This window comes from Onychomys torridus, chromosome 4 (genome assembly GCF_903995425.1).
Source record: "Onychomys torridus chromosome 4, mOncTor1.1, whole genome shotgun sequence".
Classification (NCBI taxonomy): domain Eukaryota; kingdom Metazoa; phylum Chordata; class Mammalia; order Rodentia; family Cricetidae; genus Onychomys; species Onychomys torridus.
Window position 1 is genome coordinate 50123876 of NC_050446.1, and position 19404 is coordinate 50143279.

The 19404-nt window shown below is 39.4% G+C and overlaps 1 protein-coding gene across 1 annotated transcript in view; it reads right to left on the minus strand.

Moving 5' to 3' along the window:
- Positions 1-19404, minus strand: part of Ola1 (Obg like ATPase 1) — a 131479-nt gene that overhangs the window by 47287 nt on the left and 64788 nt on the right. The window contains exons 5-7 of the mRNA XM_036186180.1: positions 14838-15013; positions 849-929; positions 450-547 (exon numbers count right to left, since the gene is read on the minus strand). Of these exons, the coding sequence (XP_036042073.1) occupies positions 450-547; positions 849-929; positions 14838-15013 (355 nt within the window). The remainder of the gene's footprint in view (positions 1-449; positions 548-848; positions 930-14837; positions 15014-19404) is intronic.

The window sequence follows — 19404 nt, forward strand, 5'->3', positions numbered from 1 at the left end:
TGCATCCAGGTTTAGCTTTTTTTTTTTTTTTTTAAACAAACGATTCAATCTGGATTTTAAAATTTCTGTCTGTCTGTAACCCATGGTAAAGGCTTTAAGGTTGTCTGCAGTATCAAGAGGACTAGAAGTTCTTGGCTTAAAACACTTTTATCACTCCAAATACACTTTCCTCTCATTTTGTAGCAAAACTAAAAGACAATGTTTAAAGAACTTAATTTGGAAAAGCAAGTCTGTAGGATTCCAAATTTCCTACTTTAATTCAGTTTTGTAGTGTTTTCTCAGTGCAAATCATTTGGGAGACTCATCTCTAAATGCAACATGAGGCCAAACTTTCTTACCATTTTCAACATTTTATAAGGAAAAGGTATTAAAATCAAACCCATTACACACATACCTATGTGCTTTGCATTCGATCTATATCTGAGTATATCCAGCAAAGAAGAACTTACCACTTATTTTTCTTTCTGATATAGTCCTTTTCAGAAAGATTAACCAAGTAGACCATTGGCTTTGAAGTCAAAAATAAGTGTTTATTCAACACTTCAATCTAAAGTAGAAGACAGAGAAAGAACCCTTTTAAAAGCTGAGTGAATATGGAGTAAAACACTGGCTAATTTGAACATAAATTTTCATTTTCATAATCTTTGTTTATAAAGGATGAGATGTTATAAAATATCTCAAGTGAGAGATGGGGAAAAGGAAATGTAAGCTTGGGAATATGTAACAGCCGACAGAAATCAAAGTTGAGCCATATCTAATACTAGACACAGGTAATGAGTAGCCAATTGGTTCTCAAAGGAATCAGAGCAAAGGCAATAACAGACAGACATCAGTATTTATAAACTTACCTCTTTGTCATTCCAGTCATGATAGAAGCGTACAGGTTTCTTTTGATCTATAACCCAGGATTTGACTTTGCACATTATATCCTGTATACACGATCAAGGAAAAAAATACAAGATGAACAGTTAAGCACTTGATACCAAGTACTAAAAGTTTCAAGTCCTCAAAATAAAGATAACTTTGTAATGAAAGGACATCTAAGCTACACAAACAATATTTTGCATCTCAAAATAAAACTGATGAAATATTGACGAAGCATTATTTTAGTGTACTAAGTTAGCAAAATTAGTTAACATAACAATATGAAAAACTGCAAGACAATTCAATCACATCAAAGTCAGAATTTAAGAGTCAACATTATCCAGTGATGTCACATGCTACTATGAAATGGGGGGAGTATGCTGAAGAGAGACTAAAGTACATTTTTTCCTAAAAAGAAAAACAAAGTAACTAATTTAAACCTACGATTGATTATTTACCCTACAAAATATTAAATGACCTGACCCAAACCTTTTCCTTCTGGATTAATTTTTTTGACAACACCTTCTCTCTGCCACTTCTCCACTGCTCCCCCACCCCACCCTGCCAAAGCCTCCATTACACAATGGCAAGAGCCCTGCACTGGTGACCTCCAACCAGCTGCATTCACTTTCAGAACATCTCTCTCGGCTGGAAATCTAAAGGCCTTTTAGTTAGCAAGCTAGTGTGCATTCAGAAGGAGTAACTGCGGGAAGAGCCCGATGCGCTTTGTTTCTCTGGCCTTTCTTCACAGAAAGATTAATCATCTGTGAAATGGAAACGGCAAACAGCAAGCGACACAAACTGAACCCTTCAAGCCTTTCCTCATGAGCCCTGTGGGTCTGAATCTAAAAGCTGCGTGTGGCAAGGCTCTCCTTACAGGCAGGTGCTAATAAAAGGCTCTCAGGTCCCAAAGGTCAGACTCAGCTCTTCCAGAAGAGGCACGGTTGAGAGTCATCTGGGCTTTTTGTTTTGTTTTTGTAAAGATAGTTTACGAACCTGTTTTAAATATTCATTTCTTAAAATCTGTTGCAACACAATCATTAGTAATAGATTTCCTGAGAGCACTTTCCATTACCACGACCAGTTATTCTCTTACAAATGTCCACTTTTATAAATTATCGCAATATTTAGTATTCCTTCCTTGCAAATCTTACTGTTACCAATAAGAAAAATAAGGAAAAAGCCCTGTATCCTTAGATCCTGATTTGAAGCCCTCCAGGGAAAGGACTTCCCATGGATTTTAACAAGGAAGGGGCAAGACGAAAACTTTTAATGAAATCTAACATGTTCTGCTTAAGAATAATCACTTTTACTCTTCTATAACTGAATTTCACTCATAAATGTTTAAAAGTGGCTAATGTAACACCATTTCCTACAAGGAGAAGATCAAAGTGCTATATTACAAATGCATTATGATTAAAAAAGCCCTGTGCAGCCTTGCTATTAACTGTTCTTTAAACCCTAAAAGGCTTCCCATAGATCTCACTTGGCACTGCATATACAACCTTTGACAAGTAATGTAGACCATTTTTATTCATTGCCTAAAATTGTAGGCAATTATGTGCGTCACACTGGCCACCTGCAAATTCTGAATGCCTGCTGCAGTTGTCAGTGCAAAAAAAACTAATGTCGGAGGGGATTAATCTAGGGGGAGAGAGTCCTCTTTAATGGCTCCAGCAGGTGAAATGGCCCAGCTGGTTACTATGATGAGTGGCCAGAACAGCTTATGTAGAGACACGCAACAAGATTATACAAAAGAAGAAAACAGAGGTACCGTCCTATACTTTGTTCCATTAATCTTTCCCAATTAAAAAAGAAAATAGACAAAAGAAAGCCAATTCAAAAATAAGGAAGGGAATTAATTTTAATCATATAAAAAGTATAAAATGCTTTTGTGGCGATAAACATTTTTACAAAGCCAAAGGGTCTCGATGAGTGGTGATCACCAGTGAAGGAATTTCAGGGTTGCTCTTCACTTAAAAGTAACTAGATTCTTGCTTCAGACACAGAAGCACTGTGGCATTAGTTTTCAGTTTTTCTTTCATTCTATAGACTAGGAGCATTGCAGTTTTACATAAAGAGAATGAAGTTATATATGAAGTTCGCCGACAGTATTTTCCTTAGAAGTCACAGTTATGTGTTAGATTACTGAAAGATGCCAGTTTTATCTAAGACAAAACAGAAGTAGATTGCAATCAGATAATATTATTTCATATAAATAAGCAGTAGATGCTATATTTTCAGTGTGTTCTTTTCTTATATAAAAGAAAAATTAATTTTAATAAGGAATGTAAATGTTATAGCCTATCTGAGAAATTTCTAATTAGACCAAAAGGATGTGAGATAAAATGCATAATAAGCTAAGTAAGTGTTTCCCTATGCTTACATATATAAGCATATATTAATAGCTATAATATATTAATAACACATACAAAAATTAATAATAATTTCCAGTTAAATAAATTTAATTAGGTGAAATATATATACTTTAACCACATTCAGCAAATGAGCACATAGTAAAAACATTACTAGTCCCTCTGTATTGAATCTCTAATGCATTTAAGTCACTTGACATTTCATATTCTTGAAGATGGTTATTCATTGTGTCTGCCACATGTGTGCAGGTGTCCATGGAAGTCAGAAGAGGGCTTTGGAGCCCCTTGAGCTGGAGTTATAGGCAGTTGTGAGCCTCCTGATATTTGGGCTGGGAATGAATTCAAGTACTCTAGGAGAACAGCAAATACTCTTAAACACTGATCCTTCTCTCTAGCTCCTGAGATTTCATATTTCTTATTTATTTTTATTAATGACTGTTTTGCCTGCAGATATCTATGTGCTATGTGTGTGTCTGCTGCCCACAGAGGTCAGAAGAGGGCACCAGATCCCTCGGCACTAGAGTCAGGGACGGTTGTGAGCCACCGACACAGATGTCAAGAACTGAACTCAGTGCCTTTCTAAAACAGCCAGTGCTTTTAACCGATGGATGAGCCACCTCTTTCATACAAGACCTCATACATCTTCCTATCATTATGTAGAAATACAGACTTTGGAATATAAATCTGGACTGCCTTTGTAACCATCTAACATTTCATTTTAAAAATATATTCTGTATATTATAAAGAATAAACTTGCCAGGCAGTGGTGGCGCATGCCTTTAATCTCAGCACTCAGGAGGCAGAGGCAGGGGGATCACTGTGAGTTCAAGGCCAACCTGGTCTATAGAATGAGTTCCAGGACAGCCAAGGCTACAAAGAGAAACCCTATCTCAAAAAACCAAGCCAAACCAAACCAACAACAACAACAACAAAAAACAAAAACAAAAATCAAAAGAAAAGAATAAATTTGTCACCTGAATTCTGTATTAGCTTGTAGTTCTATGAGTATACTAATCTTAGAGCTAACAATATACGCTTAGAAGCCAGGTGGTGGTGGTGGTGGTGGTGGTGGTGGCGGCGGCGGCGGCGGCGGCGGCGGCACATGCCTTTAATCCCAGCATTCAGGAGGCAGAGGCAGGCAGATCTCTGTAAATTTGAGGCCAGCCTGGTCTACAGAGTGAGATCCAGGAAAGGTGCAAAGCTACACAGAGAAACCCTGTCTCGAAAGGAAAAAAAAAAAAAAGCAAAAGCAATATATGCTTAGGTATGGAAACAGAAGGGCCACAGTGACCATGGTAACTGGAGACATAGCTCAGTGGATGACTGATCAGACAGGCCCCTGGGTCTGAGGCTGGCACACGGCACCGAAACACAGTGGAGGAAGTTGGAGAAGCTCGAGGTCGTGCTCTTGCACGTGGTTTTAGATGCACTACCTTGATATGTTTGAAAAACCAAAGGGAAATCAAGTTCAGAGCTGCTGGCTAGAGCAGAACTCTTAAAACTTCCTCCATTGATAACCACTTTACACCTGAGCAATTGCTAATGACCCTGTGTATACAGGTCTGTGGAATATGCAAATGAACCAAGCATTTACTGATAAACCATAAAGAATTTATTTTGAAACCATTTCTACATGCACAGAATAGTGCCAGTTACTAAAAACGACAGTACATTATGATTACTTTGCATAAAGAATTAAACACTGGCTGAGTACTTGATACCACAGAACGTACAGCACCTGCAGTGTTTTTCACGGTGACTGTCAATGCTGAGAAGGCCCTTCACAAAAACACAGGTACAAGATGGCAGAAGCAGGTTTAGGGCCATTTCAGAAATTCCTGGAAACTGTCCTAATTCCAAGCCCAAACTTCCCAAACTTTTCATTTAGTAATTTTAAAAAATTTCATAATAATAAAAAATTAATAATAATTAAAAAATAAAATAAAACTTAAGCCAGCAATAATCAAGCAATAATTTTAAAATCAAACAGGCAAATGCTATCAGGAACACTATTACATATTTAATCATGAACTAATTTTTGGTTACCACATTTTTTTCACAGTTCTCTTATGGGTGGTTATGAGGGTTGTGACCCACAGATAAAGAATCTGTGGGCTAGCCAGGCGTGGTGGGTGCATGCCTTTATTCCCTGTATTTGGGAGGCAGAGGCTGGTGGATCTCTGTGAGTTCAAGGACAGCCTGGTCTACAGAGCTAGTTATAGAACAACGAGGGCTATACAGACCCTGTCTCAAATAAAAATCATCACCAATGAGCTAGATAAGCCCTGGGATGCTGTAAATTATTCTTAATGGGCCATTTTGGTGGGAGTAAAGACTACAAGGCTGATAGAAATGTGAACAGTGAGGAGTGTGCTAACGAGGTTTGACAAAGAAAGATTCTACTGGAAGTTCATTATTACTGGCCAAAGGTCATCCATATTACTGTCTGACAGAGAATCTCACCGTCTTCTGCCTAGCTCTTTTGTTGTTGATGTTTTGTTTTGTTTTTATTTTTCCCGAGACAGGGTTTCTCTCTGTAGCTTTGGTGCCTGTCCTGGATCTCGCTCTGTAGACCAGGCTGGCCTCAAACTCACAGAGATCCACTTGGCCCTGCCTCCCGAGTGCTGGAACTAAAGGCATGCGCCATCACTGCCCAGGCTGTGGCATAGTTACTGCTCACTGGGTTTATCCAAGTTTACAGGGGAAGAAAGCAATTAACAGAATAGAAATATATATAAATCTGCAGTTTCATGGGGGTAGGGGGAGGAGCATGAACTATAAAGGTGATAACAAGCAGGGTGAAGACAAAACATCTGTAATTGTTAGAGACATTAGCACCACTGAAGGCTGTAAATACAAATAACTTTCTCAGAAGTTTTTAAGAAGAATAGTAAAGAAAATGCAGTTGGTTCTGCAAGCCTAGAGACCTGAATTCCATCCCCAGAACCACAAAGGTATCTTCTGATCTTTGCATGCACACCCTGTGTGGCACGAACACCCACACAAACACAGTAAAATAAAAAAATTAATATAAATGTAACTACAGGGGGTATTTAAAAAGTTGTGGTCTAAAACTTTTTCTTTTTAGTTTTTTGAGACAGGGCTTCTCTGTGTAACAGCTCTGGCTGTCCCAGAATTTGCTTGGTAGACCAGGCTGGCCTCAAACTCTGCCTCGAGATGTGCCTCCTGAGTACTGGGACTAAAGGTGTGTGATACCATAGCCTGGCCTGTTCCAAACTTTTTTTATCTGACAATGAAAAAATCTTGAAGCTGTTGAAAAGAATCTAGTTTGATAGAGACAAGTCCTACCTACATAAAACTGAAAATTCCATGACATGCATGGTAGCACATGCCTTTAATCCCAGGCAGAGGCCAGTGGATCTCTGAATTCCAGGCTAGCCTGTTCTACAGAAAGAATTCCGGAACAGCCAGGACTACACAGAGAAACCTTGGCGGGGGGGGGGGGGGAGAATGGACAAAAAACCCTGAGATACCCTAATTCAAAAAACCTGGAAACCTCCAAACTCGACAGCTTTCTGAACACTGACATGACGCCACAAGGGAGAAATTCCACATTTGATTTCATGTGATTAGTGGCGGTCAAAATGAAGGCATACTAAAAATACTGCATGAAACTGTCTTCAGGCAATATGCATAAATAATGTATATGAAACATGAGTGGATTTGTGTTTAGAATTTGGATTCCATCCTCAGGATATAAAAGAAGGTGTAGGCAAATAATGAAGAATATGAAAAAAAAAAAAAACCCTATCAGAAACATATCTACTCCCAATAATTTTAGGAAACATTTAGCAATCTGTAGGGAGGAAAAGGAAGGAAAGGTTGCTTGGGACAAGCACAACTTTATGACTATCCTAAAAACCCATTGAATTGTACACTTTTAAATGGTGAATATTTTAGTATATGAATTATATCTAAAAAGCCATAAAAGGAAAAAAGAAAAGAAGTGTAAGGTTTCATGTGGATAAGAGGAATAAGTTGGCTTCAGACTTGGTTGGTGAAAACGGGAAGAATTCCTGTGTCTACAGACTTTTATCTTGTTCTCTGGAGTCATCTGCTGGAGTCAGGAATGGATGGAATTACAGTGAGCACACTGGAGAGGATTGGGGAGCACAGGAAACAGCTGCAGCAGAGCAGGGGAACAAACAGAAGCTAGATGCTACTAAGGGCCTCAGGGAGATGGTATTCATGGACACTAGCTTGTCTTCTTAAAAACCTTTCCTGTGTTTAGCAGGTTACTGGGAAAGAAGAAGTGAACAGGAAGAAGTATTAGGGGAATGTTTCTCCAGCATATGTATCATAGCATTGGGACATCTAAGTATAATATGTGCGTGAGCATGTATGTGTGGAGGTCAGAGGTCAATGCTGGGTAGCTTCCTTGATTGCTCCCCACCACCAAACACAGCTTTTATATTGATGCTGAGGATCCAAACTGAGGTCCTCAAGTCTGCCTAGCAGGCCCTTAAGTCAGGTTCTCTCCCCAACTATGATCTAGCTCTCTGCTATCATTTATGTGCTTGTTGGTTTGTTTGTTTATGACAACTTCTCACTCTGGAGACAGGCTAGCCTCAACTGTGATCCTCCTATGCCTCACTTTTGATTTGTAATTTTTTCCTGCTGTTTTGGACACATCTGTGTAGTCCTAGATGGCTTTGAGCTACTGGGACTACAGGCTTGTACCACCAAGCCCCACTTTTGATCCACTGTTTTGATGCTTGAGATCAAAGTTGTATATCCTACCACTGGTAAATATCTCTCTTTCTATACACCAGTGACATACCTAGTCTCCTTTTATATACCTTCTTTTATATCAGTTCTTACATGAATTTACTTCTGTCTTATGTGCTATAAAAACTGATGGTCCTAAAATAGTCTGATCTCAAATGAAGTTAATATTTGGGACACTTGCTCCAAATTCAATGCTCACCTCTGCGTTATCTTGGGAGGTCTCAAACACCTTTGCACTTCCTAACTTCTGCCCTCAAATGGAGAACGGGGTATGCAGGGACTCATACCATTTACACAACAGACTGAACACACTGTCTACCATGGTTCTTGACTCCTTCCTAGTCCTTGTCCAAAGTAATGTGGCTCAGTCTACAACTTCTGCTAGAGGTTAGTCTCTCAGCCACAACTAGAAGGCATGTGACCCCACGCAGAGAGAGGTGTCCTGCAGGAGCTCTGCCAGAAGGGGAGCGAAGGCAATGTGATGCTCAGGCTCCTGAATGTGGATCCCAAAATACAGAGTAAGCATCGGAAACAGGAAGAGAGGCTGAAAGAACACCAGTAAACTACCTGGAACTAAGTAAGCTAATTTTAAGTAGGCATACATTATAAAGAAGCAAAAGTCAGAAATAAAAATGAGATCTAAGGCAAGACATAAATCGTAGCGGCAACAGAAGGAGGAAGAGTTTCTCTGTGATGACACAGAGATAGCATATCTGACCTACAAGAGGGAGCACCAGAGAGGCGGACGCTGGAGTCCTAGGGGCTGTCCTGGCAGAGCTTCCAGTCGACACCAAAAGGCATGTGACTATACAACAACCATTCTCGAGTATTTCCTTAATCCTTCTGCATTTATTACCTTGTATTTAAGACTGAAATCCCATTTCTTAAAACAATCTTAAGCTGACCCTGGCTCCTTTCAAGTAAACGCTTCAATTTAAAAATAAAATTTCTAGAGTAAATGACATAGAAGTTTTTCATCTCTAGCAATTTTTACCTATATGTTCACATGCTATACAACCAAGTATGAAGTCAATTTTTTTCCCTAAAACCTTACAATAGTTCTTTACCAAAAATAATGACTGTAAATTAAGCAAAATACAGTGTTAGGATTATTTGGTTAACTGTAGTCAATTATGTAGAGGTTCTCATGTAAAAAGCAAAAAGGAAACACTAGCTCAGCCTTTCCAATTGTTGCTTAAAAGCATCATTGTTCAAACCTCTCATCAGTTTAGAATAATTACTTTCGCACCAATGAAGTATTCCAACCTACCACAGTGTCTGTGGTAGTCTGAATGAGAACGGACACCATAAGCTCATGTATTTGAATGCTTGGTCCCCAGTTGGTAGAACTGTCTTGGGAAGAACTAGAGGAGGTGGCCTTGCTGGAGGAGATGTGTCCCTGGGGATTGGCTTTCAAAACCCCACACCATTTCCAGTTGGTCTCTCTACCCTGAAGTTGCGGATCCGATATGAGCTATCACAGTTACAGTTCCAGCATGTCTGCCTACCACCATATTCCCTGCCGTGATGGTCATGAACTAACTCTCTGAAGCAAGTCCCCAATAAATGTTTTCTTTTATAAGTTGCCTAGGTGACACTTCATAGCAACAGAAAAATAAGACACAAAGTTTGAGTTCCACATTGATATTATTACAACAAATTAAGAATTTTATCATTCTTACTTTGAAAAAAAATGATCTTTTAAACTTTCTGAATGTATAGAATATATAGATAATAACCTATAATAATAATAACCTATAATAATCTAATTAAACTCCTGATTAATACACATTAAAAAATAGATGTGTGTGTATGTCTGTACATGTGTCTAAGTGCCCACAGAGGCTAGAAGGCTTGGATCCCCAGGAGGTGGCATTATAAGTAGTTGTGAGGGGCTGGACATGGGTGTTGAGAACTGAGCTTAAGTCCTCTGCAAGAGCAGCAGGCACTCTTAATCAATGAGCCATCTCTCCAGCCCTCATCACTTTTCTCTTATGTGTGTGTTCATGTGTGTGCAAATATATATGCATGTGCTTGTGCATGTGATCATACGGAAGCCAGAGGACAAACTCGATGTCACTCCTCAGGAGTCTCTCATTGGCCTGGAATTTACCAAGTAGGCCGGGCTGGGTGGCCAGTAAGTCTGAGGGATCCTGCTGTCTTTGTCTCTCTAGCACTGGGATTTTAAGTGTGCCAGAGCACCTGGATTTTTATGTGGGTTCTGGGGCTCAAACTCAGGTCCTCTTACAAATACTTTACCAACTGAGCTACCTTCCCCAGCCTACAGGTCATGAACTTTTAAACTGATGGATGGGTTTGTTTTCTATAAATTTATTTTATAATAGCAATAAAGAAGCTGAAGAGACCACTCAGAGGTTAACAGTACTTGCTATTCTTGCAGAGGATCTGAGTTCAGCTCCCAACACCCACAAGCTGGCTCATATCCAGTTACAGGCAGTTTTGAGACTTTCTTTAGGCTTTTATGGGTACCAGGCACACATGTGATAAACATACATGTGAGCAGGCACTCACATATACATATAAGTAAATAAAAATGATAAAAAATAGAGATATATTTAAGCACTTGATAATCTTGAATGTATTATGTTTAGTAGAATAATAAACCAAACAGAAAAGAATGAGAATCATATAATTCTATTTTATAAGACATCTAGACTAGGCAAATCTTTGGAGACAGAAAGGAAAACAAAAGTTACCAGGAACAAGGATAAGAAATGTGAAGTTATTGTTTAAAGACCACAGAATTTCACTCACTCTTAGTTTATGAAAAATTCCAGGATTGACTACTTAGCACTGAACTGGTTAATGGAGAATGCTGTATTATGTATAGTTTACCATGATAAGTACCATTCTTAGAGCGGGAACCTTCTGTCTCAGCCCTTATCTTAATGCATAACTAAGACATTGAGGGTGATAAATGTCTGCGATCCCAGCACTCAGGAGACTGAGGCCAGAAGTTATTGAGTTCACAGGCAACCTGGCCAGCCAGGGGGGAAAGAAAAGGAGAGGAGAAAAGGAGAAGTGTAGAAGCTGGTACCTGTCATCTCAGCACCTAGAAGGCTGAGGCAGGAGACCTGAGTTTGAGTCCAGCCTGGGATATATAGTGAGTTCCAGGACAGCCTGGGCTACAGAAACAGACACAGGTTTTCATTTTAAACAACAGGCCTTCATTAACTAGAGACTACCCAGAAAGATGGAAGGATGTTGTTCAGTTTCAATGAATATTACTCTTAATATCTTTTTCTTTAGAAATGATGTTTTTAGGGGCTGAAGATGTAAGTCAGATGGTAGCTTGATGGCCTAGTCTGAACAAAACTCTGGGTTCTGTGCCAGGTAGAACATGAAGCCAGGTGCAGTGGCATACCCCTGTGGTCCCCAAACTTGGAAGATGGAAACAGGAGAACCAGGAATTCAAGTGCATCCTTGGCTGCTTGGAGTTTGAGGCCAGCCTGGGCTATACGTCAAGGCCTCAGTGACAGTAACAACCAGAAGTTATATTTAAGTCATTTAAGAAAATTCCTAGCCTAGAGCAGGTATATTTTTACACACTCAAAATCGCAGTACTTGGAAGCCCAAGGTCAGGAGGATAACAAGTTCAAAGCCAGCCTGGGCTACACATTTCATAAATGAGTTTTATGTATCCTTCTAAGAATTCTCCCCCACCCACCTTGAGAATTAGTTAAAATGAGACCATAGTAGAGTGGAGGGAGTCTTTAGTAAGACTGGTGTCATTTTAACAAGAGGACTGTTAGGACACAGGAAACATAACCACGTGAAGGCTAAGATAAAGGGGACTTCCTCTGTGGCTCTTGGAAACTATACTATCATCTACCAATCCGAGGATTTAGCAAAGAGCTAAAATGCCACAAAATTCTTTGAGTTATGACCAAGGTAACATTCACCGAAGTAGGAAGAGAATTATTTTAGATTTTAGTAAAGGGAGCCAAACAATAGGCTTTCCAAATGGGGGACGGAATCAAATATGATGATTACCTCAATACTGCTAACAACAAAATTAATCCCAGGTAGATTACAGACTTAAATATGAAAGGTTAACAATAAGCTTTTATAAGACAAGATAGAGATGATTTTTTAAACATATATTTACATATGTATTTATGTATGTACATATGCCTGCATGCATGTAATGGGTCATGATCAACAGGGCACATGTGATCAGTAGATAACTGTGGGAGTCAGGTTTTTCCCTCCCACAAAGTGGATTCTGGGGCTCAAACTCGGATTGTCAGGCTTGGTTGGCAAGTGCCTTTACCCACTGAGCCATCTCACCAACCCATTTTTTATTTATGAGGCAGTTTTTCTTGTAATGCGTAAAGCTGGTCTTTAACTCCTGATCCTCCTTGCCTTGACCTCAAGTATATGACAGGTATTTGCGATGCCTGGCATTTGTGTATGTATGTGCTGGGGGTGCATATTCATGTATGTGAGGGTATTTATGTATGAATGTGCACACGCCAAGCAAGCACTCTACTGCTAAGCAACATCTCCATCCCCAGAAATATTATTTTTGTCCTTAGTATTAATTTTAAATATGTTTTATATATTTTATTAATTCTTTGATAATTTCATACAATGTATTTAGATTATATTTACCTCAACTCCTCCCAGATCTATCATCCCAATTTTGTAACTCTTCCCCGCCCCCCCCAATAACCCACCAAGTCCTATTTGTATTGTTCATATCCTCATCAGTACAGGGCTATCCACCGCAGCACAGTCCACTCAACAAGGACCAGACCTTTAAATAAAACTGACTCTTCCTTCCCCAGAAGCCATTAACTGTCACTAGCATTTCAGTTAGGGATGGGGGCTTGTGAGCCCCTCAATGCTCCATGCTAAAGTGTGGACTGGCTTGTCCTTGTGCAGGTCTTGTGCCAGTAACCACAACTACTGAGAGTCCATGAGTGCAGCATCCTGTCATATGCAGAAGACAGATCCATTCCATTCCCCCGCCCCCACCCAAGGAATGTTTTATACTCACTTTGCATTTTCTTCTCTATCCTAACCCTCATGCAACTCTATTAGACACCTCTCCATTCTCTGTTGCACGTGAACAGGAAGTGACCACAACATTAAGAGAAGTAAAGAACACAAAGGAAACCGGTAATACACATATCTTCCTGTCCCAAGTCAAACTTCTCTTAAATATCATTTATTGATCGTCTGCCTACATTCAGAAGACAAGCTTAGGATCTTTCCTTCTTTCCGTCCCTCCTTCCTTCCAAAAAAACCAAAGTTTGTTTAAAGAGGACAATTTTATTAGTTTAAAAGATAACCCCAGGGTGGGCAGCTGCAGACGTCAGCAGCTGCCTGCAGGAGAACACAGAAGAGAAACAAAGAGGACATATCTTTCAGTTAAGCCAGCACAGAGGTCAGCCACACGACAGGAGGAGAGGGGAGCTTCCAGAAAGCCAGAGCCCAGAGTAACAAAAAAGGCCTGCTTAGAGGAAACAGATAAAGACTCAGAAGAGCAGGCAGGCTCAGAAAGTGGTGAGGTGTAGCTCTGTGAGCTACTACAGTTTCTTACTAAGGAGTACAGTTTTATACACACTGAAAATAAATGTGGAAGGGGAAAGATGGCCTAATCGGTTTTTGAAAACTAAAACAAATGCTTGCAATAAAAATAGAAAGATATTTCTACAACAGAGTTAGGCATAAAACATGAACAGTTACTAGAAGATGTTAATAAATAAAACGTACAATTATGGCATCCCTTTTTAAATGAAAAGTACAATTCCACTACATAAAACTGCAAAACTGACTTTGAAACATCTACCCCAATACTACTAAAAATAATTCACTAATGTGATTTAAAGTATATCCAAATAGTGGAGACAATGGTGCCTATTTCCATTCCATAAAAATATAATTTCTGTTTACTTTAAAAGTATATTCATTCAAAGCTGGCATGGCATGGTAGCTTATCTCTGTAATCCCAGTACTCAGGAGGCTGAGACAGGATGATCATAGCTAGTTTTGAGACAAGCTTGGGTTACTTGGTGACTCTGAAGCCACACTGGCTTACAGAGTAAGACCTTATCTCAAAACGGCAAAACCAGGAATGGAAGATGGCTCACTAGGTAAAATGCTCGTCATAGAAGCATGAAGACCCAAGTTCAAGTCCCTAAAACCCATGCAAAGCTACGAACCATAGTAAACATCTGTAATCCCAATGCTCCTCAGTGAAGAAGAGAGGGAATCTCCTGAAGTCTATGGGGCAACTAGGCTGGCACATACAGTGGCAAACAGCTGAAGACCCAATTTCAAAGAAAATGGAAAAGAGAGGACCAACCCTTGAAGTTATCCTCTGACCTCACATGTACATGGTATCATATGTGCACCTATATCCCACATACAAATGTGCATATGTACACACAGACACACACACACACACACACACACACACACACACACACACACACACACGTATTCATTCTTGACTACCCCAAGGTAAGACCAATCTTTGTGTAAATTACTAATTCAAATCCATGAAGTTCATATACTCATCATATGTCAAAACCCAGTTAATTTTTCATCGAAAAACTGTTTCACTAAGCACTAAAACTCAGAAACCTACCCTCCACAACCTTATACATTCTCAGTATTACTACACTATGGCTTGCTAATCACCATGAACCTTCATTGTGCCCTCAAATCAAACTCAAAAAAAAAAAAAAAAAAAAAAACTTCAGAAGAAAAAAAATTATTTTAAAATTTAGTAATAATAGCAAGTATTTTTGGTGCTTTACTTTTAAGCCAAGAAAAATATACTTAGGTGTTGTTTTCCCAGTGTCAGTGTTTACTTACATACTCAGGCTTCAGTTTCTTGTCTCCTCCCCGCACGGCCACCTTCTCTAGTTTATCTATGATGGGCCCAATCATTTCCTCGTCTTTCAGCTGAAGCTCTTCGTGAATTATTTCTATATCTCGAATGGGATCTACACTTCCTTCAACATGCGTGATATCGTCATCTTCAAAAGCACCTGACATGAAGAAAAGAGAAAACAATTCAATAAGCAGATGATGAGGAACGTAACTGCGGTGAACACACACTCCAGACAATCGGCTCTTCCCAACTCTTTTCCAGCAGACCAGAGCATTCTCCCACCTCTTGCTAATACTGAACACACTAACCACAGAAATAGCAGCTCAAGAGCATCAACATTTAAAAACTGATACAGACAAGTAAAATGATTATCTTTATAGGAAAAAGAAATTTGATTCCAGAACTACTGGCTGTTTTCAAGTTTGGTATATAAAAGATACTGAATGCCGGCATGAAGCCTGAGGCCTCAAGTTCTAAACTGCACTATTAGGGTTTCCAAGGGAAACCAGATTTTTTGGGGGGGGGGCTCAAATCATCTGGCAGACCTCTTCTCTGCTCAATCTACTTTATCACTGTGGTTCTGACGGTGATTAGATAATGAACCACTCAGACACACAATTTACACAGCAGCTAATTTCATCGGTCTGATTTGAGGGTATGGTTTTTAGGGGGCTATCAAAGAAGCAGATGAAGGTGCATTTGTCATATATGAGTGACAACCATTCACACTATCTGAACAAAATGATGCTGGCCCTTATTAGAAACACATGCTATTATCACATATTTAAAGTGCAGTTGAAGCCATAATTTCAAATTGCCAACTAGAAACATAAGGGTAAAACAAGCAGATATTACTGAAGCATGTGTCCTGACTTTATGCCCTGCTGAAGACATAATGTGGCAACATAATTCAGCTGGGATTTACTCACATTACCAGATAAAGAACAGTATCATAAAAATGAATAAATGCTATGAAATATTATAAACAGAAAGCAGTGATACAGGTACAAAACAGCAAACACACATAAACAAATTAATTTCATGAAAATCATCCATTGATTATACTGCTTAAGAGATGTTTTCTAACAGTATCAATTATTTTAGACAGAGGTATTATAGGAATCATGAATTAGCTTGAATTTGATAAAGAAACAGCAAAAACAGTTCATTTTTATACAACACAGACTAGGGTATTCTTATTATGGGTTACTGCTATTAAAATGTAGGTATTTAAATATTTAAGTGCTTGGGCATGAAACTGATGTGTCAGATGGTGTCAGAATTCATATCAACAAAGTAAGCAAAAAACTAAAATCAAAAACCCCAAACTGGGTGTATTTCCTACTAAACACAACAAACAAACACAGAAGCCCCAGCTGATAGGCACAATAGTATTTCTTGCTATGATTTGCCTTACATAAAGACAAGCCAAGCGACCTATGCAGCATGGCTAGTTACTGAGATAACTAAGTCAGTCTGGGGTGCAGTTGAGTTGGTAGTGTTTCTCTGGAGTGCAGGAAGCTATGGTTTGATCTCCAAGAGTGCTTAAACTGGGTGTAGTGGGACACAGCTGCAAACCTAGTACTCATGGGGTAGAAACAAGAGCGTCAGAGGTTCAAGGTCATGCCTGCCTATACAATGAACTCAAGGTCAACTTTGATTATGTGAAACCACCTCAAAAAGGAAGTAAGGGAGGAAGGGAAGAAAAGAAGAAACAATTACATCTTCTGTGACACTCTGTGAAAAATACCCTGTACAATTATCTTTATACAGAGGCTAATGACTAGCGAGTCAACAAGATCCTGAGAATATTAAGACCCAGAGCAGACAGCAGAGAGGTGCAGTATGCACAATAGGTAGCATTTTCCAGCTTACCCCAGCAAGAAGGAACAGTTGGGTGAAAACTAATGACAACGGAGTTGGATCTTACAAACGCCATGCATGTTTCCTGAGGATCTAAGGCAAGGTTATTGACCAGAGGGGGGAGGGGCAAGCAAGTAGGAGAAAAGAGGCTTGAAATGAAGATGTTAGTAAAGGAAACATGACAGGACTGCTGGGGAATCTTTGGGGGTGAATAAATTAGTTTATGGCTAATTGTCTTTAAATAAATAAGAGTTTGAAAAACAAAGGTTTGTTTTATTTAATATTTTCAGTCTTTACACACACACACACACACACACACACACACACACACACACACAGGTTGGACACAACATATAGCAATAATGATTTTCTCTTTCTGGCTAATTACTGTAAGACCAAAATTGTGACTAAAATTTAGATTTTCTTTAAACTTTAAGCTTGTTTATGGTGTTTTAGAAAGAGTGGCTTGTTTTTATAAAACTGTTCATTGTGAAAAGTTTCAGTGAGACAAAACTGATAAAGAAGCTTAAATTAATGTTCTCATGCTTCCACAGAATTTCAAACACCAGGTTCCTCACCACTTGCTGCTTGGATAACACTGAGGGTTTTAATTCCGAGACTGCCATTTAAATTTTCTAATGCATCTACTGTAGGGATGGTGTTAAACACAGCACTAGAGACACTAGCCTCCATGTAAAGTAAGTATGGACAATTGTGTAAGGCATTTTTCAGTCTGAGTCACAGAAGTCACTTCTTCTTTTCCTTCCTCACCCCCTCCCTTCCAGAAACTGCTCCCACAGACTGTTCCTTTGAGTTCCTGAGACCTTAGGCTATCAGCTCTTCCTCCATTTCACAAATTCTTGCCTCAAACATTCCAGTAAACTTTAAGATTCTATATTAAATCAAATATGTTAATCACTCCAGGACATGGATTCCCTCTAATTGCTGCTTCCTTTCCTCCAGTTCAGAGGCAAACGTTCTGAAAGCACTGCCAATGTCTGCTAAATCTCCCCTCTTTAGAACTCAAACCGTATACCTCCGCAACACTTTCAGAAATCCATTACAGCAAGGATCGCAGGAACTGGCCAGGTATCGAGGGGCAGCCATGGATTCCTGGTATTTGAGAGACAGAGGCGGAAGGTGTAAGTTTGAGGTTAGCCTGACTATACAGCAAGAAGGAAGGAGGGAGAGAGGGAGGGAAGTAAGGAGGAGCAAGCACAGTGACTGGCCTTCATGACACTAAGTCCGATCTCTGGTCTGCTAACCTGGGGCAATGCAGACTCACTGCTCCTGTCTAACTAAGCCTGGCCCTTGTTCTCCACTGTCCTCTGTTGGGTTCTTCTCAGGTCCTTTTCTTGTGCACGGTGCTGGTGGCTTTTTCATGGGTCTTTTTTTTACAAACCACAGGACCTGGATATAATATTCTAAATAGCATATGTAGGGCTTTCTTGTGAATAAAAGGATACATGGTCTGAACAGACCTATCTTTCTATCCTCTACCACTATATAATGCAGCAATAAAGAATTACTTGATATGCAAACTACCACCCTCAACACATATGCAAACTACAATATGACTCGCTAATTATAATGTTTCCAACTCACAGAAGCTCCCTTATAAATCTACCAATGTGCTAAGTCTGTGAGAATTTAAAACAAAAACCAAAACAAGATTTTGGTCCTGTAAACTGTGCAAACTAGTTGGCAAAACAAACTAGTCTGTTAAAAAAAAAAAAAGCATAAATGAACTAAAAACAAACAAAAAACAGCAGTAGGATCTTAGAATGAAACACTTTTAAAATATAAAGTTTATATAGGTAAAGAACTCATGTCGAGTAACAGGGTAAACCATATTTAAAAAGTGAAGGTTGAAAGGAACAACGCTTAGTGGAGAGATTATACTGAAGAGTTGAAGACACAGGACGTCCAGGCAGCAGGGTTAAGTGTGGACCTCATTCGTCAGGCAACAGGACGCCATCAATGACTCTTATGCCAGGGTGTGGTGCGTGTGAAGAGCACTTTCCAAAGACTAACCGGAAGTAGGAAATAACTGAGGGGACTGCTGCACAGAAAGACAGGACGAACAGCGACAGCTACAGAAGACAACTCCCACAAGAGGAGGATGGTAATGCCGGCACTCAGAGGCAGAGGCAGGTGGAGCTCTGAGTTCAGCCTGGTCTACAGAGTGAGGTCCAGGACAGCCAGGGCTGTGCGAGTATTCAGAAGGCAGAAAGAGAAGCTGAGGGATCACTGTATGGCTTCAAGCCAAGGGATGTCTGTCTGCATTACAGTAAAGCCAATGCATAAATGTAAAAGCTCAAACCAGGTATGAAGCAAAAGGTATTATATAATCAAAATGCATACTTGCTAGAACAGTGGTTCTCAACCTGTGGGTCATGACCCCCTAGACAAACTTCTATCTTCAAAAATATTTACATTATGATTTGTAACAGTAGTGAAATCATAGTTATGAAGTAGCAGTGAAAACAATCTATGGTTGGGAGTCACCACAACATGAGGAACTATATTAAAGGTTTGCAGCACTAGGAAGGCTGAGATCCATTGTTCTAGGAAAAGAGATAAGAAACACTACACATACAGTCATATCAAATCTTCATCAAGACATCTGTATATTATTACACTCCAGCTTGTCTTTCATGGTGAATAGCAAATGTTCTGAAAGAT